The 20,626-nt window shown below is 50.0% G+C and overlaps 1 protein-coding gene across 5 annotated transcripts in view; it reads right to left on the bottom strand.

Moving 5' to 3' along the window:
- Positions 1 to 20,626, bottom strand: part of POLRMT (RNA polymerase mitochondrial) — an 886,091-nt gene that overhangs the window by 200,991 nt on the left and 664,474 nt on the right. For all 5 annotated transcript variants that reach the window (XR_011303298.1, XM_069647859.1, XM_069647870.1 and 2 more), the window contains one exon: positions 9,071 to 9,157. Coding sequence is in view for 4 of the 5 variants with exons in the window: in XM_069647859.1 (XP_069503960.1) it covers positions 9,071 to 9,157 (87 nt within the window). In the remaining variant the exon portion in view is untranslated. The remainder of the gene's footprint in view (positions 1 to 9,070; positions 9,158 to 20,626) is intronic.

Raw genomic sequence — 20,626 nt, 5'->3', positions numbered from 1 at the left:
GTTTGAACCTTGGCATCACTGGTCAGGCTCTGGCATGGCCGACCTTCCTCTTGGACCGACCTTCCCAGATCGAACTTGTCTCCTTTCTCTCCACCACCTCTCTTTTCACATGTGGTGTTCCCCAGGGCTCCATCCTCTCACCCTGGCTCTTCAATGTCTATCTGGCCCCCCTGATCTCTACTTTCTCCTCTAATTTTCAGTGTTATGCGGAGGACAGCTCTCTTTCAGGCTACCCTCAGCCCCCCCCCTCTTCGCTCATTCCTGACTGTCTATCTGCTATTCAGTTATGGCGCACCTCTAACGACTTCTCCCTTAATGCCAGTAAGAGATTCTTCTCATTGGGACACCTGTCCCCACTTTTACCCTCTCCCTCCAGACGCCCTGCTTGGGCCCCCTCCCCTAACACTACTGGGAGGCAAAAACCTTGGCGTCATCTTTGACTCCACTCTCCTTCTCCCTACATATCACGGATCCTGCCAAGAAGGCCCACTTCCAGCTGCACCTCCTCAGAAGTATCCTACCTTTTCTCACCTTCCGCCAGAAGCGCACAGTCTGCAGAGCTTTGGTTCTCTCCAGGCTGGATTACCGCACAGCCTCTTTCTCAATCTTCTTAACTCTACTCTTCGCCCTCTTCAACTAATCCAGAACAGGACTGCAAGACTTATCCTTGGCTCAAGCCCAAACGTGGTATCCATTACCATAAGCGAAAAGCACTGTATCCATATGCCAGTCTACCGAATAATTTAACACTTAAAGTGAATGCTTGGCATCCCCTGAACGATAGTCTTTACGATGAAAGGCTACACCGTCCTTGTGGTGAAAAGTTATGTATCCTTGTTCCAACCCCCAGAACAATAAATTCCTTAAAATGAAAGGCTCTGCCTCCATGCAGAAGTCAAATGACAAACAACATTTAGGGTGAAAGGCTCTGTACCCCTTGGCCAATACAATCGAACGATGCATCCCATGAGGTGAAAGGCTTTGTATGTCTCCAGACAGTCCAGTGCTCAAAGGAAACACTCTATAGACGTGTTCAAACTCCCTTACAGTCCTTAAGATCAAAGGCTCTCTTATCCCTATGCTATTGAAGCTACCCATGCAGACCTAAAGGTGAAAGGGCCATAACGCCTGTGCTAATCCCCCGAACCTTGCAATCCTTAAGATTGCAGTCTCTATATAGCTGTGCTAAATCAACGCTCAAGCAGCAGCAGGCAATCCTATCACTCATCTAGTCCTAGGGCGTGCTGGCTCTGTATCCCTGTAGCTGCCCTCTGAATCCACCCTGCCCTAGAGACAATGGACCCCGAGACAATCCAGCCCCTCCACCCGCCCCCTGGGCACATTTCTTCAAACCATGTAGCTACCTCGACCTGTGCCTGGTGATCAAGCCCTGCAGTTAATGGGTTATGACATACTAACAAGAAAAATCCATGGCATTATTCAGCTTTGTGTGCATTTTTCTATAGTTGGCAAGGGGGCATCGGTTCCATGTGTTACTATCCCTGCAAAAATATCACCATATTTTTGTGGCAATATTAAGGCATGGAATCTGCGGGGGAAGGAGGCACAATCCTGCGCCATGACCTAGGCTCGCTGAACCTGAAGGCCTGGCTCTTGGCTAGGGCATCGTCGACTCGAGTGTTACGGACACAAATGGAAGCGTTTTGCGACTGTGCCGGTCGCAGAAGATTAACCCTCTGAGAGTCACGGACCCTCCACCCCCACCCCCAAAGTCCTTCCATACTTCTTGTCGTTGGCTAAGGCAGGGCTGGCGCACACCTCCATCAAGGTACATCTGGCGGCTATCTCCCGCTACACCAGGTCTCTGGGACGGTCTTCTCTTTGGTCACACCATCTGGTGACTGAGTACATCAAGGGATTTTTCTGTTCGTTCCCGCAGGTTAAGGCTCCTTCTCCGTTGTTGGAACTCAACGTGGTACTGACTAGGCTCATGGGGGCCCCACCTGAGCCTATGCATCAAGTTTTGCTTAAGTTCCTGTCTTGGAAGACATCTTTCCTCGTGGCCATCACCTCTGCCAGTTGAGTAGGTGAGATCTAGGCCTTGTTCTGCAATCGGCATTACTTGACTTTCCACGAGATGAGGGTGGTGCTGGAAACGCACCCCTCCTTTATGCCCAAGGTTCTGTAGGAATTTCATCTCAAAAAGCCCTTCCCCGACACCTTCCTCGCTGGCTGAAAGGACTTTGCACTCGATGGATGTGGCTTGAGCGTTGAAGTTTTATGTGGCTCGCACTTAGAGTTTCCAGAACATTTCTTAGCTTTTTGTGAACTTTGGTCCTCTGAACCATGGGAAGGCCTTGTCCAAGGCTTCCATCTCCAGGTGGCTCTCCGGCTGCATCACTCATTGTCACCGGTTGGCAAATCGACCGTTGCCTGGCTGTCCGAGAGCCCAATTCACCAGAGCGATCGCTGCGACAAAAGCGTTCCCATCTGGTGTGCTCCTGCTGGACATCTGCAGGGCTGCTACGTGGAGGTCTACGCACACCTTCACAAGATTCTACTCTACCGACAGAGATTTGAGAGAGGAGTCCAGAGTCAGCCAAGCAGTGCTACGCAACTTGTTCACCTGAGGATCGGTCTGTTCCAGAGCGAAGAATTGATTGCTTCCGTTGAGCCTTGCCACCTCCCGTGGTTGTTTATGTATGTACTGCTATGTATTCTTTAGTTATGAGCATGTGAATCTATGCCAGACCCCATGCTGGAGAAGGAACAAGTTACTTACCTGTAACTGTTGTTCTCTTGCATGGGGCTGGCATGGATTCACATGCAAACCTCCCTCCTTCCCCTCTGCGGCTCTTCTTGGTCATACTGCCACTTTACATGCTACCAAATCTGAAGATGGTTGTCAGCGGATGGGCTTAGGGAGAGGGCAGTCATTGTCTGGGGGCAGTATGACCCAGAGCTCAGTGATCGGTTTATAGGAGAAAGACAGTTCATAAACGAAAGTGAAACTGTTTCTTTTACCGAGGATTCCCAGCCTGTCAATAGGGAATATTTATGAGCATGTGAATCCATGCAAGACCCCAAGAACTAGGAAACTTTAGCTTCCCGATTCCTGTTCCATCATATATGTCTAGTAAAAAATACCATGCTTTCGCCCCTGAACCCCCCAGCGCCTTGCGTATACACAATGAGGCCCAGCCTCCAGCCCCCCCCACCCCACCGAACTTCCCTTGAGTAGCACGGGCTCCCTCGCTACGCTCGGTTGCTGTTGCATATCTGGAATAATTATGCCCCTGCACTTAACTTCACCAACCGCCACTGGCCCTAGGACTATGGTGGGAGAGGGGTGGGGCGAGGGACGCTGGTGGGAGCAGGATGGTTGGAGCCATGACACAGTGGTGGGAGCAGGGACATTGGTGGGAGAAGGGTGAGGATAGTCTAGGGTCTGTGGTGGGGTGGGGGTGGTAAGAGCCCAGGGATTGGGTTATGAGTTGGATGGAGGGAGCCCAGAGACTGATGGGAGCAGTTGGGGGAGCCCAGGCGCTATACTGGGAGTAGGGTGCGTTGACAGCGTGCAATACTTCATAGCTATTTGGACTTGCTGTCCATTTGGAATTTTGGTGGGGGGCAGGGGGGTCGGTCTGCCCACATTTTGCTCAGGGCGAGCCAAGGCCAAAAATGTTTGAAGACCACGGCCTTAAATTGAAGAGTGGTTAGGAAACATTGTATCCTTATAACACTTTCTATGGTTACAAATACAAGTGTCCAAGAAGGGCTGATGGCAGCAGATATTTTTCTACTGTGTTTTTGACTTTTTACTCATGTACTTTTGAATTCTAACACATAATGCCATGAAGAGTGCCATTAACTCTAAAATGGCTGTGCCATAAGATTTCCACCTGTGCTTTGTGTCATTGAGTGTCTGTTATTGAGCATAATGTTTGGCCAGAGGATGTCCATAATTGAACAGCCACTGCCAGTTTGAATGGTGCAGATCTTTAACATTGGTGGGCCTGGTCCAAATCATGGATAAAAGGAGGACTCCTGCTGCCATTCTACATATCATCGTTGGAGCCAAGTCCCCTACGAAGAAGTGCAGCCTGCTGAAGACCTGTGGACGACCCTTGCAGCTAACCAACATTGTCTCCAGCCATGTCCCAGTGAAGTCCCTGCTCCTTGGTCCTGATCTAAAGAAGCCCCTTGTCGGAGCTACAACCCCTCTAATAGGGGGGTTTGGAGGGGGTCGGGGGGGGGGTTTGAGTACTAGTGGCGACCCCTGCTTGCAGATACATTCCCACTGACCCTTTGGAAGTGTTCCTGGACCACCCAGTGGACTGATCAATTCTCACCTGGGCTGCCTCGCTGCAGCCATTGCAGTTGCATCCTTGGAACAACTTCAACTTGTGTTACAAGACACTTGCTCTTGCATTTTCAGCCTTCCAGTCACAATAGAAGTCATGCAGGGACGGCTCCCTTTGTTCGCCATGTGAACATCACCTGTCACTGCATGGCCATGGTAACTCCCGTTGCAACCAGTCTTCTCTGTTCCCTGAGGTCTCTTGCTCAGCAGAGTTCTTCCTTTCAGGTGTGAAGACTGATTAGCTGGCCAGTCTTGCGATCGAAAATCTAAATCCAGTGTCCGAATATGACCTTCGCACCCAGGACCGCTGGGGCCTCCCTCGACCAGACCTGCGCACCCAGGACTACTGGGGCTTCCCTCGACCAGACTGTACATGGTCCCAACAGATTCTGGAACCTCTGAGATGGTCTCTGGGAAGATCTGAGTAAATGGAGTAATTTAACGTACCTGTTTTATCCCCCCCTTGCTTCAACAGGTGTGTGAGCCGGGGATAAGGAACAAGGTGCCATACTGCTTACGGATATAGAAAATGGTGGTGGTGTCTGAAGATACAAACTACCTTGTTCTGCAGCTGCGGCCTGAAGCATTTCAAGGCCCAGAACACTGCCCTTAAATCTAGGATAATTATGTGTAGGGTTTTTCCTTCGGGTAGCCAATTCTCCCGTATGGGCTCCCCAACCCGCTAGGGAACCATCTGTGGTCACTGACTGTGTTCAGGAGGATGAAAGGGTACTCCCTGCGGGAGATTGCACTGACGGTTCCACCGTTGGGGAGCTCGGCAGAACGATGGCGTGAGGGGAAGCTTGTTTTCCCAGGGCCCTGTTATCTCTTGTCAGGCATATGGTAACTCAAAGTGGTCTCATCTGGAGTCTGTAGTGAGGGATTACCGTATGCAAGATGACATCGTCCCCAAGAGGGACTTGATGGAGCCGACTGATGCGATTAGATGCCTTGACAGTTGCTGAACCTTGTTCAGTATTTTCTTCACCCTCATCTCTGAAGGTGCGATGACAAATGCAAAAGTGTTGAGATGCAAGCCCAAGAATAGTGGGTCTTGAACAGGATGCAAGCATGACTTTGCAAAGTTCACTGTGAACCCCAGGGATTGCAGACACTGCATGGTATCCTCAGTGTATCACGTCACCGGTGGGTAGAGATGGAGCGTGCACCAACCAGTCATCTAGAATCGGGTAAACATGGATGCATGAACGACAGAGGTGGGCTGCCACTAATGCTAGGTACTTTGTGAAGACTTTTGGGTCAAACTTAAACCCGAAAGGCATGGCTTTGAACTGGTAGTGTTTGCCCCGGACCTTAAATCGGAGGAAAAGGCCTGTGCCTCCGATGAAGCAGGATGTGAAAGTAAGCACCGTCTAGGTCTAGAGATGTGAGAAAATCCTCTTCTTTCAGCTGGTCTATGATGTGTTGTAGCGTTACCATGCAGAACCTTTGAGACTTGAAGAATTTGTTTAATTTTCTGAGGTCTAGTATAGGTCTCAATCCTTGTGATTTTTTCCTTACCAGAAAGTATCTGGTGTAAAGTCCCATTTGTAGAAGGGGCCATACTTCTTGGAAGAGAAAGGCTTGTTGTTTTAATTTCAGGGTATGGCCCTGTTGAATGATGGGCAGCACCCATTTGTTGGTGGTGATGTTTTTTTCACTGTGCGAGGAAGTTTGCAAGTCTCCCCCCTACAAGTGTGCTGAAGTGAGGGGGTAGGTTTGATGGCCTGATCAGGCCTGCTTTGGGGCTTGACTTCATGGAGGACTTTTCTGTTCTTCAAGCAGCAGCAGATCAAAGTTGTGCAGCTCATGGTGTAAGGGCATGGAAAGAACCAACCTTGTCCAGAGGCGCGTCTCTTGGTGATGGGTCTGCTGGCTCACCGCCACCTGGCACCAGACCTTCAAACTCATCTGTATAATGTGTGCCTGAGAAACCATCTGTCGGATAGTCGTCAACGTATGTGTCCCTATCTGTGAGGGTGACTGGAGGCAAAACAGAGGCTTTTGAAGTGGCCTGGAAGGCGGGAGTAGGAGCTAAGCCTTCCTTTACATGCTACTGTAGGCGGTGCATAAGGAGCCAAAGAAAACAGTGGCTGAGCACAAATCGGCCTTGGAAAATAGGACAATGAGGAAGGGGTCTCCCTGTCCACAGCAACTCCCCTCGGGAACGTGGAGACCAACTGCCTCTGAACAGGGGCAGTCAACTGTGCAGGCGTAGTTGGCGACGGCATTGATGTGGATGGTGAAGAAGATTAAGTGATTGTCGTCGATGAGTAGGTCGACAGGGCGAAAATAGTTATTTTCATCGTCAACATAGTTCTCTTAGTGGTCAACGGGATGGTGGTCATCGTCTTCAAGGTCTTAGCCTCAATGAGGATGTAGGACGACTGTGGGTCATACAGGGTCATCAACAATTATGCTGTCGATGAAGTAAGTATAGTCATGGACAAGAGCTGCTTCTCTGAAGAGCGCTTTGAAGAAAGTTGTCGAAGGTGTTTTCGCTGCTGAAGTGTTCAACAAAGTGCCCATAGGCGTACTTGGAGATACAAGGACACCGTCGACAAAGGGGCAGCTTGAGCATGCGACATGTGTCCCATCTTAGCCATCTTCCCCCAAGAAGATTATTCATGGGACCTTGACCTCTTGGAAGAGGGAGTGTGCCGTAGGAGTCTGCTGTGCCTGGCAGAGTTATAACTACAGCCTGAATCTGAGTCAGAGGCCCTGGCATCTCTATCCAACTAGAACACTAACCTGCAGTGGGCATCCTTGTGGAATTTGGATGACTGACAGATGGCACAGCTGGCCAAGTCGTGGTTTGGATAAAGACAGTAAAGACACTGCTGGTGAAGATCTTCAATGTAAACGTTCTTCGGGTTATATCGTCGAAAAGGCCGCAAATAGGCTTTTCTTCCTCATGTCTCATCTCCACAGCATCAAAGGAAATATTGGAACTCCTGAGGCAGGTCCTACAGGAAGCATTGTGGATCCCATCAGGCGGTGGTCCCAGAGCCATAAGCCTACTTTCCCCAACCTGGCAGACCCAAAGCCTTTGTTACAAAGATTATCTTCAGACAATAAAGCAATTCAAAACTGGCAAAATATTTTCCAGGTCCCAAACCGGTAAGCAACTGACTTTTCAGTAAATCAAGTGTGAATTTGAACATTATATGAATATTTTTCCCAAACCTAAGGAGTAACTCTTCTAATAAGGGCAGAGTGAATGAATCTGCTTGTTCAAAATCTCCTGATGATCCCTTCTAAACTATCTGAAAGGTGAAACGCGTGTAGAGTGACAATATTGAAAAAAAGTACGACTATAACGAAGCACTAAAATGAAAAGCAGTTTAGAAATGTAATGGTAAACTGCTTTAATGTTCCTGAGGATTCTCAGCTGGACGACGGGAATTATTCAAGAGCATGTGAATCCATGAATGATCGATCCAATGCTGGAGAAGCATATAACAGCAATAGGGAAGCACATTGCCATCGAGAGTCCCATATGGCTGCTTGAGGACTTTCAGGACTCGCCACAAGAATGTGCATGTTTCCAAGCAGTTGGTAAGTAATGAGAAGCAGATATTCTGTATAAGGCTAGGTTCTATGTCATAATCCTGACTGTTGAAAGCCGCACTGAAAAAAAAGAGTTTTTTTTTTTAGCAGGGACGTCATTTATATGTTGCCTGTAGTCTCCCTTGCAACCGCTAAAAATAAAAAAAATGTACAAACAAAATCTTTAAAATTGAGGCTCCTGGACTGTGGCCACCAGCATGTGGTTCTTTGTTTCAGGAGTGGCTGGTTTTGAGTGAGAGAGTGAGAGATCTGCAGGTTGCCGGTTAGACTCTCAGCAAGGTCAACACAACCTTTCATCTTGCTGAAGTTGATAAAGGAGTACCGACACAGGTTGGGTGATATTGTATGCATCTTTGTTCTATATGAAGCATTTAAGCTTAAGTGCTATATAATAACACATTGTTTGACGTCTGCTTGCATTCACAGTAATTTGGTAATATGGGCCTATATGCACTGATATTAACGATATATACGGTGATCCATTCTTGTATGAAATGTATTTCACTTTACAGTGATATCATAACCATATTTTTTGTAGTGCACTTAGAAATAATGCTATATGATGTCACTTCCCGTTTTGTCAAGGGGTGAAAGGTTGTGTCCCATCGCTTCCTGCGATGTCACTTGTGGTTGGGGCCAAATGACATCACTTTCAGTGAGGTCACCAGAGGTCAAGGGTCATGGGATGTCACTTCCGCTACCCCTGGCATTTTGGTGAAAATACGTCTGTTTTTTTAAGCCAATTTTGTGCGGCCTCCAACAGGTGTGATTATAACAATTTCAGGGGATTTTAATCCTGAACTCTCCTCAGAGCCGGTCACCTACCATTCTCACTTGGGGAGATTCATCCCCCAATTCCCCTGCTCCTACCCTCCCTCAAGCCCCACAGACACACGCATGCATGCATGTTCACACACTCACAAAATGAATTCCTTCTTCAGTGCCACCCCCTGTATACCACTGCACACACTTGCATGGGGCAGGCCAGTCATTTTTGCCTGCTATCAACAGATCGCGGGCGAAAGACCCAACACCGTTTATGCAATAGTCATGCAATAAGGTGGTGCTAGAAAGTATGAGGCAACCTTTCAGAAAGAAGAAAGCCACAGATGGTGGAGGCATCTCATAAAAAGGATTAACGTTGTAAAGAGGAGTGAGACAAATTCTATCAGTTACCTGGATCTCTCGAGTCCCTGAAAACATTTCTTTCAGTCCACTGAATACCTGTTGGACGAGGTAATGAGAGGCTTCCCACACATACTCCTGCAATATAGAGGACACAATATATCAACATTTCCACTTGCACACTTTTCGGAGACCTCGCTGTAAAGAGAATCGATTATTGATATACAAAGCAAGGTCCTGGTGTCCAAAAACTATGCACAACTGTTAACGGATATAAGTAACAAAGCAGTTTGGAGATGATACAAATGTGTGAGGGTGGCAAGGTGGGCATAAGATCGACATCACTGAATGTCATTCTAGACATAACTAATGATAGACACGCACATATTTTTAATGAAAACACAAGATGCAATGTCCAAACCCAAAAGCTAGATGGCATGATTAAGCACAGCATATGAATTTATAACTGGTTCATGCTGCAGAAACCTGCTCCTGTCCCAGTTTTGCCAAACCCAAGAGATAAGCAATGATACGAGCAATCACAATGCCATTAGTCTAGTCTTTCATATAGCAAGAATATATTTTGTCACCCGTTATTGACTATCACACAGCCATGTAACTTTGTGTCTACCCATGTCAGCCATGGTTATTAGTGACAATTTTGACCCATAGCAAAAGCCAAGGTACGAAAGCATTAAAGCGTTCATAATTAGTAAAATGCAAGCTGCAAGATATGCTTTTGTGCAGTACATTCAATTTCTTTTCTATAGTCCGGGCTGGGTGCCACCAAACTCGCATCGGGTACACCAAGATTCCTTTGTGTAAACATAGCTGTTCATTGCTTTTAGGACCTTTCTGGGATGCGTGCCAAATGTACTTCTAAAAAACAGATAGCTGCAGGCATTGTGGAAGAAGCAGAAAAACTACAAAATGCAGTCTTTTCTGTAGTTTTACACAGGATCGATGTACTCCGCTGAGGCTTTTGTTGGAAAGATTCCTAGTGGCGAATGAAGCTTGTGTCGTAAAAAAAAGATGTTTTTAGCAGATATTTTCGTTTAGGAAGATTTTCAGTGCTGGATGAACTTTGGGGCTTGTGGGCGTGGAACAGGGAATGCCGGAACAGTATATACAGAACAAGTTTCAGGCCCTGCACAAAGCTGTTTGGGGTGACGCAGCTGGCAAGAGGATGAGGGGCAGACACACAAGGCTGGCTGGAGAGAAAGTACGCAGTTTTCCAGTTGGGGTGGGTGAAGGGAGAGGGGGGGAACTCCCTCTTTTTTGTATAACTGGGTCTTAAAGTCTCCAAGATGGCTTCTGGCTGTTTTGAAGCATTGTGATGCACTAAAGGACTTCCTATTCACTTTTGAACAGAACTTGCATCTGGTTTGAACTGCTTGGGGAAGAATTCTGTTTTTAACCACCAAGCCAAATCAGCTCACTACCTAAAGAGCAGACAACTTATTCTGGACTGGCTATATGCTATATGCTGGCACCATGACCACAAAGAACATTTAATTATGTTTTGATGAAAACATCATGGTGTATTAATAGGTTGATCTTTAATTTTTTGGGACTTTCAATTTTTCCTTGAATTGTGGATATTCCCAAGCAAGCACAAGGATTTCCGCTTTTTCATTAATGACTTTTTGCATGTTAAGTGAATTGTGTATACTGATAATAATGGCAATATTTCTTTATTCACATCTTTCTCATAATTAAAAGACTTTTTTTACATGAGAGCGTAAGAAGCATTCCTGAGTGATAAGTATTTGAACATGCACTTAAGTGTGGGGCTTCTATTTAAACTACTGTGTATTGATGTGTTCTACAAGCTACATGTCTATTAAAACACACCAATGGTTACTGGAAGGTGTGAGCAGTGGACTAGCGATATAAATGTGACATTGGTAGACCTCTCCTGTGTTGGCAATTTAGAGCACTGCAGGGGTTGTTGCCTGATGTCTTTACTGCTGCACAGTGACATGTACATGCTTTTCTCTACCCCTACTGCTACCACAGCCCCTGCTTGGGGTGTCTTAGATACTCCCCTGGGGGTGGAGGGAAGGTTCCGGAGGCAGATTCTCAGACCATCTAACTAGTATTGCAACAATATGCCCATGTACTTGCATGATACAACAGGCATCACAATTATCAATGTATTGGTTACACATAATTACAGGCTATTGCCCGCATATTGAACTCAGTACTCCCACCATTTAGATGTCCAAATACTCACACCACTTGCCAGTTATATGCCCATTTTATCGCACCAAGGTACTGGCATTCAATTCTGTGACAAAGTGACCTCAAGTTCAGCATCAAATGAACCTGGAGATGACATCCCCAGGCCCTCGAGACATACCGTAAACCTAGGCCTAGTCCCTCAGCTCAGTACAAAAATGCCCCGAGTCAATCACTATGACTTATAGAATTCCACACTTGGTCCAAATGAAAACCTAGGCCGTAAGGGTCAAACATGTATTTGGTAGCAGGAAGACCAAGGTAGTTGCTAACTGTGTTCCCCAATTCCAGAAACACAAGAGACCATAACCCTAATCCAGGTTACCTAGACTCCCCCCACCACTCAACTGTCCTGGAAGAGCAGGACAATGTCTCCCAAAAACCCAAGGAACCACACAAACTGATTTAGTACCAGAAACACTATGGGGAAGACGTAAGTGCCCTACAGGAGTACTTTCCACACCCTCCCCACCACTTCAGAGGGCCAGCACCATTTTCCCAATTAATACCAAGAGCAGCAGAAGAAGGCACAGCTCTACCCGACCCAGGGATGGCTCCCCTTCTTCCTCACAATGAGAGGAACAACAAATTACTTATTCCTGATAATGTTCTTTCTGATGGATTTTCCTTCCATGGATTCCTCGTCTTAGATATTTCGATATCTTTCTCTGCAGTCTCGAAAATAAAATTGACAGCAGAGACCACTGTGTGGCACTGAGTTGATGTCCATTGACGGTTATTCCCACATTTGGACGTGACTGAGGACAGTGTTAATAGCACGCACTGCACGCGTTGCCTCAGTTCCTAGTTTTTCCTCTTTCTGCTCAGCCGACTGGAGGACAGATAACCTGTATGGGCGTTTAAACAGAGAAGTATAATGGATTGTGTCCTCCCAAGGATTTCTCATCTTAGATAGACTCCCATAACAGTTTTTTAGATGGAGGTCGAAGGACAAGTTACTTACCTGTAACTGTTGTTCTCCAGCATGGGTATGGCATGGATTCACATGCTCATGAATATTCCCCGTCGTCAGGCTGTGAATCCTCGGTAAAGAAAAAAATCAGTATCAGTTTCGTTTCTGATCTGTCTTTCTTAGTAGTAACCAATCACTGGCCTCTGGGTCATACTGCCCCCAGCCAATGACTGCCCTCTGCCTAAGCCCCGCCCCTGGCAGCCATCCTCAGATTTGGTAGCACGTAAAGTGGCAGTATGACCAAGTGAAGAGCCGCAGAGGGGTAGGATGGAGGGTTCCCATGTGAATCCATGCCAGACCCATGCTGGAGAAGAACAAGTTACTTTCTTACCTGGTAACGTTCTTTCGATGGGATGGTCCGACTACGTATTCCATATCTATGACAGTAATCACCACAGCTGTGCTGCTTCGGAAAATCTTTCGGCGTCTGCGTCCTGGGTCGATTATGTCGATACGCCGTCCTCTAGGACCTCCTCCGACGGTCAACATCACCAGATGTTAGAAGTAGGACGCACAACGCCCGTAGCCTCAGTTGCAGTTTTTTCCCAGAACGTGTGGCACCAATCTTCTGCCAGCATGACCACAGAAAGCCTTGCGGAAAAGTAAGCTGCAATCGCATAAGAAATTCTGTAGCGGGGTAGGCAGGGAGGGAGCGATATGGAATACGTCGTCGGACCACCCCATCGAAAGAACATTACCAGGTAAGAAAGGAACCTTTTTCTTCGAGGGGATTGGGTCCTCCGACGTATTCCATATATATGAAAGACTCCCAAAGCAGTACGAACGTAAGGAGGTGGGAAAAGAATTTAGAATATACAAATTTAGAATGCCCAATCAAAGTGCAGAGTAAAGGACCGCCTTGCCAAAGGCCAGATCCTGCCCCCAGATAGAATCGAGGGAGTAGTGACGTACAAAATTATGGACCGAAGCCCAGGTGGCTGCATCACAGATGTTACGAATAGGAACACCCCCCTGTAGGGCAGTAGAGGCAGCCATACCCCTGGTAGAATGCGCATGTAAGCCTACCGGAGGGCCCTTACCCGCCAAGCGGTAACATTCGGAAATTGCCAAGATGATCCATCGAGACAAAGTCTGCTTAGTAACAGCTTGTCCCAAACGCCTTCCAGCGTATCCAATAAAGAGTTGATCGTCCACTCTGACCCGAGACATGCGTGAAATATAAACGCTTAAAGCTCTCCTAGGATTCAGCCTATGGAGCCTCTCCTCGTCCTTACCAGGATGCAGAGGAGGATAAAATGCAGGAAGAATAACCTTGTGGCTTAAATGAAATTCCGACACCACCTCCGGAAGAAACGAAGGATGAACTCTAAGGACAATCCTGTCCTTGTGAAACAGTGACGGGTGGCTTAACTGAAAGTGCCTGTAACTCACTCACTCTGCGAGCGGAAGTGACTGCAACTAAAAACACAGTTTTAAGAGTTAACAGTCTCAAAGGGCAGGAATGCAAAGGCTCAAACGGAGCACCCATTAGAAACTTGAGAACAAGGTTCAGATCCCAACCGGGCACCTGGAAAGGTGACGGAGGGAACACATTAGTGAGCCCTTTCAGAAACTGAGAAATTAAAGGGATTTAAAAATAAGAACTCTCCTCAGACGAGTGCTTAAATATAGACAGCGCCGCCAGGTAACCTTTAATGGTACCTACTTGCAGGCTCAAGAAAGCAAAAAAGACAGAATGACAGGAATGTCACATGAAAAAGAATCCACATTTTGAACCCTGCACCAACGGCAACGGTACAGGGACTTTGTTGCCGGCGGTCTGGCCGAAAGCAACACCTCCATCACATCTTCAGGGAGGTGCCAATCCTTATACCTCAACTTTTCAGAAGCCAATTGTGAATGTTGAGGGAACTGACCTCTGGATGGAGAACCTGACCCCCCCCCCCTCCCGTGAGAGCAGATCGTCTCGGTAGGGAAAACGACGTGGGGGGCAGATGGACAAGTCGAGAAGGTCCGGGTACCAGGTCCTCCTGGCCCATGCCGGAGCAATGAGGATCATCCAGGAACCAAACCTCTGAAACCTCTGCAGCACTTGCGGGATGACGGGGACTGGAGGAAACGCGTACCGCAGTGGGAATGACCACTCCACCACAAACATGTCTCCTAAGGCTCCTCTTGGAGGAAATTCCCGTGAGCAGTACCTCCCTCACTTCCGGTTGACTCTGGAGGCTAAGAGATCTACTTGAGGGGTCCCCCAAAGGGCGAAGATCTCCAGGAGAATCTCCTGAGCCAGCTCCCACTCATGAGAGATCGTGCTCTGCCTGCTCAGAGCGTCCGCCGTCTCGTTTTCGTCTCGGGCCAGATGAACTGCCGAGATCAAAATTTCCTGCTGGATGGCCCAGAACCAGAGATGCATTGCCTCCCTGCACACAAGGAGTGACCCTGTCCCACCCCCCTTTTTTGTTGAGGTAGTGCATGGCCACCGTGTTGTCCGTCAGAATCAGGACATCCTTTCCTCGGACAGTCGGCAGAAAAGCCTTCAGGGCAAGCCTGACGGCCCTCCGCTCCAACAGATTGATAAGGAGTCTGGACTCCGACGAAGACCAACGACTGCCGACTGTCAACTCATTGTCATGCACTCCCCATCCCGTGAGCGATGCGTCCGTCACGATCATCACCTCCGGCCAGGGTAGCCAAAACGGAGCCGCCCCCACACCCCCATCAGATTGCCTACCACAGCCCACCATAGAAGGTCCTGGGCGACCGAGGGTGGCACCTGAACGGGGTCCGACATCCTGCCGGAGGACTGACCACTGGAGCTTGAGAGCCCATTGCATAGATCTCATTCGCAACCTGGCCTCTGGCACCAGAAGAATGCAGGATGCCATGAGGCCGAGCAACCTCAAGAACTCGAACGCTTGGAGACTCTGGGCATGTTGAAACTTGTGCACCATCTGCTGAATGTGGTGAGCCCTCACCTGGGGAGGAAAACACTGCCCCAGGGACGTGTCGAGCACTGCTCCGATGTACTGGAGCCGCTGAGTTGGCGTCAAGTGGCACTTCTTTAAGTTGAAGGAGAAGCCCAGTCTGAAGGCATTGGCAGGTGACGGACAGATGATCCAGGACCTGCTTGGGAGAGCACGCCCTGATCAACCAATCGTCCAGTTAGGGGTAGACGTAAATCCCCCCTTTCCTGAGCGCGCTGCCACCACTACCATGAGCTTGGTGAAGACCCTCAGGGCGGAGGTCAATCCGAACAGCAGGACCCGAAACTGAAAGTGCGAGTCGCCAACCGCAAACCTCAGGTACTTCTGCTTGGGATGGATCGGCACATGAAAATAAGCGTCCTTGAGGTCGAGAGACACCAATGAGTCCTGAAGTTGAAGGGTCTGGAGGACTCGAGAGAGAGTAACCACCTTGAACTTGTCCTTCATGAGGAGTTTGTTCATACCGCGCAAGTCCACGATGGGTCTCAATCCCCCGTCTTTCTTTGAAATCAAAAAATAAGGGGAATACCATCCCTTGTTCCTCTCCGCTACAGGCGCCAGCTCTATGGTGCCTTTCTCCAGCAGGGATTGAATTTCCTGCGCAAGGAGCGGATCCGGACTCTTCAAAGATTCCCTGGTGGATTGTCGTGAGGCCTCTGCCGGAAAGGAAGACAGTAGCCGTGGGCTATGATCTCCAGAACCCACACATCTGAAGTAATGGCACGCCATTCTCCAAGATGCTGCGCCAGCCTTCCCCCATCCGGCGAAGCATGGGCCTCATGACTGAGCAGAAGCGGCTGCAGCGTTGCCTGAGGGCAAAGAGGCAATAGCTGGCGCGGCCTTGGCACCTCGAGTACCTTGTTTTCCACCTCTGGCACTCCTACGGTTGCCCCTTTCACTTGCAGCTCCTCTCGCTTTACTAAAGGATGAATAATAACGAAAGGAACCTCCCCTCAACTGCTGTCCCCTAGGGCAAAAAGGCAGAGGTTGGCGGACTGCAGCGCCCAACGACTTCACTGCAGCTTTGGAGGTCTGCAATCTCTCAAGGCTCTCGTCAGCCTTGCTGCCAAAAAGATGTTCACCATCAAAGGGCATGTTGAGGAGCATGGCTTGCACATCAGGAGCAAACCCCGACTTCTTCAACCACGCAAACCTGCGTATTACAGTGCTCGCCGACATGGACCGGCTGACACAGTCTGCCATGTCCAAACCCGACTGAACGGACTCACACATGGCATCCTTGCCATCATGAATAATAGCAAGAAAACCATCCCGTTCGTCCAATTCGGGAATATGTTCACCGGCTAAGGGAATACAGTTCCACAGAGTGTGCGTGAAACGTGACAAGGCACATACGGAGTTGGCCGCCTGAAGAGCCATACCCCCTGAAGAAAACACTTTCTTCGCCCAGCCATCAAAACACTTGTCGTCCCCATCAGGAGGGATGGTAGGATACGACGCCTGCTTTGCTGGGGCCGTAACCGCCTGCACCACCAAACTCTCCGGAGTGGGGTGCGTGGCCAAGTGGCAGGGGTCACTACTGGCTGGGCGGTATTTTCACGGCAAAGACTTGCCCACTGCTGGGAGACTCTCTGGAGCAGTCCAAGCCGCTGTCACCCTTCTTTGCACAGCCATATGGAATGGCAGTACCGGGTCAGTGGGTGGACCTTGGTCGAGGATATCCGTCAGGTCATCCTGCACAAAATCAACTGGGGGAGCTGACCACACCAAGTAGTCCGTGACCCTCACATAAAGCGCCGGTATGACTCTGCAAGGGGTGCCAGGCTCAGGCCTACAGAACTCCACCTCCGGCGAGGTGTCCAGACCACTGGCGTCATGCAGTGACTGACGCAAGTCCTCAATCTGGCTATGACTAGAAAGAATCTCATCTGGTACCGTGTCCGGAACCAACCCATCTTCAGAACCCTCTTCCACCTCAGAAATATACTCCATAGGCTGGAAAGTGGGCATTGAATAAGGGAGAAAGACATGTTTTGCCTTGGTCAGAGCCTTTCTAGGGTGGTCCCCATTGCCACGGGGTACCTCCGACACCACAGCCTCGAAAGGCGTCGAGGGAAACGGTGTCGACGTCGAGCGCGGCGCCGACAGCGTCGACGTCTTCAACACACACCTCGATGGCGGAGCCCCGAGCGTGTCCTTCGACAGCCTGGGCGCCGATAGCGTCGACGACTTCCGCGGAGGCGGAGCCTCGAGAGAGTCCGTCGACGACCTCGGCGCCACCGGCGTCGACATCTTCGAAGACTTCACAGGTGCACACAGGCTCGAGCGTGTCGAGGACCGGGACCTGGAACGGGCATGACTGGAACGATTCTCCTTGTTCGAGCGGGACCTATCCCGCGAATCGTGCCGACCACCCGAGACCGAAGGCGTACGAGCTGTATCTCCAGTACAATCACGACCGACCCCTCCCAGAGGCGCGGACGATCCGGAGCCCTGCGATTCAAGAATCGCCAACATTTTCTTCCCGAAGGAAGCCCATTCCTCCGGAGAGGAACGCTACGTGGGATAAGAAACCCGCCGACAGGCGGAGTCCTCGGATGAGGACGGGGAAGGAACCGATGACGGCGCTTCCGGGAGTGCCTCGAAGAGGCAGAGAAGTGGCGGGACCCACTCCGGGACTGAGACCCCCCTAGATTTACGACTACGATGTAGAGAGTCGCCCCTCGAATCGTCCGTCAAAAGCCCACTGGACCTCGCCTTTCGGGACTTGGACACCTTACCGACCGACAGCTTCTTCTTACGTTCCTGCAAGGCCTTGGACGTAAGCGACTGGCAGTCGACACAATCATCCGTGTCGTGGGCCTCCCCGAGGAACCAGAGGCACCAGAGGCAGGCGTCGTGCGAGTCTGTCACCGACATCTTGGACCCGCAGCCCCCACACTTCAAGCCCGGACGCGGGCTGGAAGAAGAGGAAGCCATCCCGATACACTTCACAAACGAACAGGTTCAAAGAACCGAAAGAACAGAAACTCCAAAGAGTCGAGGCTCGCTGAGATCTCCGAAGCGAACAAGTTCACGTAAAAAACGGAACTGAGGTTACGGGCGTCGTGCGTTCTACTTATAACATCTGGTGACGTCAGCCGTCAGAGGAGGTCCTCGAGGATGGCGTATCGACATCATCGATGCAGGACGCAGATTTTCCGAAGCAGCACAGCTGTGGCGATTACTGTCATAGATATGGAATACGTCGGAGGACCCAATCCCCTCGAACAACAGTTACAGGTAAGTAACTTGTTCCTTCTCCAGCATGGGGTCTGGCATGGATTCACATGCTCATGAATATAAGAATACATAGCAGTACACACATGCACAACCACGGGAGGTGGCAAGGCTCAACATTAAGCATTTCATCAACTCAATATTAAGCATCTCTTACCTCCTCACCAGGCTCACCTTAAGCGAACAGGTTGCGCAGCACTGCTTGGCTGACTCTGGACTCCTCCCTGGAATCCCGGTTGACGCAGTAGAATCTCGTGAAGGTGTGCGTCGACCTCCACGTAGCAGCCCTGCAGAAGTCCAGCAGCGGCACACCAGACAAGAACGCCGTGGTAGCAGCGATTGCTCTGGTCGAATGGGCTCTCGGTTGGCCAACCGATGACAGTGCATGATGCAGCCGGAGAGCCCCATCTGGAAATGGAAGCCTTCCCTTGGTTCACAGGTCCAAAGTTCACAAACAGCTGTGATGTCTTCAAAAAACTCTTTGTTCGGTCCACGTAGAACTTCAGCGCTCTAGCTACATCCAGCGAGTGCAAAGTCCTCTCTGCCAGCGACGAGGGGGACGGGAAAAAGACTGGTAACACCAAGGGCTCGTTGAGATGGAAGTCAAACGGCACCTTGGGCATGAAAGAGGGGTGCGTCCTCAGCACCATACTTGTCTCGTGGAAAGAGAAGTATGGAGGTTTGCAGGAAAGGGCCTGAATCTTTCCCACGCGTCGTGCAGAGGTGATGGCCACAAGGAACGCTGTCTTCCACGACAGGAACTTCAACGGAGCCGAATGCAAGGGCTCGAATGGTGGGCCCATGACCCTGGTCAGCACCATGTTGAGTTCCCACGCCGGGGCTGGAGCCTTCACCGGCGGGAACAATCGGAACAGTCCTTTCATAAACTCCTTCACCAGGCGATGAGACCACAGGGACGACCGTCCTGCAGTTCTGGTGTATCGGGAAATCGCTGCCAGCTGTATCTTGATGGAAGCATGACCTAGTCCAGCTTTGGCCAGCGACAGTAAGTACGGTAGCCCTTGAGGGGCTGTAATCCGTAGAGGCTTAATCTTCTGTGTATGGCACCAGACAGAGAACCTCTTCCACTTGTGTCCATAGCACTTGAGAGTTGAGGACGCCCTGGCCTTTGCAAGAACCTCTCTGCAGTCAGCCGGGATATCATACCCTCCAAACTCTAGTGCTGCAGAAGCCAGGCCTGCAGGTTCAGTGACTCTGGGTCGTGATGAAGAATGGCGCCTCCTTCTCTGGAGAGAAGATCTGCGTCCGTCGACAGTTTGACTGGTGGGGACGCTGACAAGTCCAGAAGGTCCAGGAACCATATCAACGAGGATCATCCTGCACCGAGTTGGTTGATGAGCCTCAGTAGCAACGGCAACGGAGGGAACGCATACAGGAACAGGCTGTCCCAGGGGAACAAGAAAGCATCGCCCATGCTCCTCGGCTGGGGGAACCTGCTGGCACTTGGAGTTCGTTGCCGTCGCGAACAGGTCGATTTGGGGTTTGCCCCATCACCGGAAGAGTTGATCCACTTGATCCTGGCATAGTTCCCACTTGTGGCACGAGCGCAGCTCCCTGCTGAGTGAATCGGCGATGGTGTTTTTTGTCCCTGCTAGATGAAAAGGTACCAGAAACATCCCCTGCGCAACGGCCCAGTGCCACAGATCCTGAGCTTCCTTGGACAGGGCTGGGGATCTGGTTCATCCCTGCTTCCGGATGTAGAACATCGTGGTGGTGTTGTCGATGAAGATCCTCACCACCTTGCCCTTGAGGAACGCGAGGAATGACTTGAGGGCCCAGAACACTGCTCGGAGCTCCAGTATGTTGATGTGTAGCGACCTCTCGCGTGAAGATCTCCGGTGTGCGCTCCCCATCCCTCCACAGGGAGGCATCAGTCGTCACCTGGTATGCTGGGGTCTGAAAGTCTCAGCCCGCTGCGAGATGCGCGCGGGTGCCCCACCATCGAATTGCTTGGCGGAATACTTCGTTGAGTGAGATCTTGTCCTCGAAGCTGCCTGTCGCTTGCATCCAACGAGCGTCGAGGAACTCCTGCAGAGGACGCATCCGAAGCCTGCACAGGCGCACCAGATAGATGCAAGAGGACATCATCCCGAGAAGGGATTTGATGGACCTCACTATGGCCACGTCTGTGGCAGGCAGACGCTGTACCTTGCCCAGGATGGCCAGCGTTCCTTCCTTCGACGG

This window comes from Ambystoma mexicanum, chromosome 1p (assembly GCF_040938575.1).
Source record: "Ambystoma mexicanum isolate Mex_15411 chromosome 1p, UKY_AmexF1_1, whole genome shotgun sequence".
In the NCBI taxonomy this organism is placed as follows: Eukaryota; Metazoa; Chordata; class Amphibia; order Caudata; family Ambystomatidae; genus Ambystoma; species Ambystoma mexicanum.
This window is presented reverse-complemented; position numbering and strand designations above follow the sequence as displayed.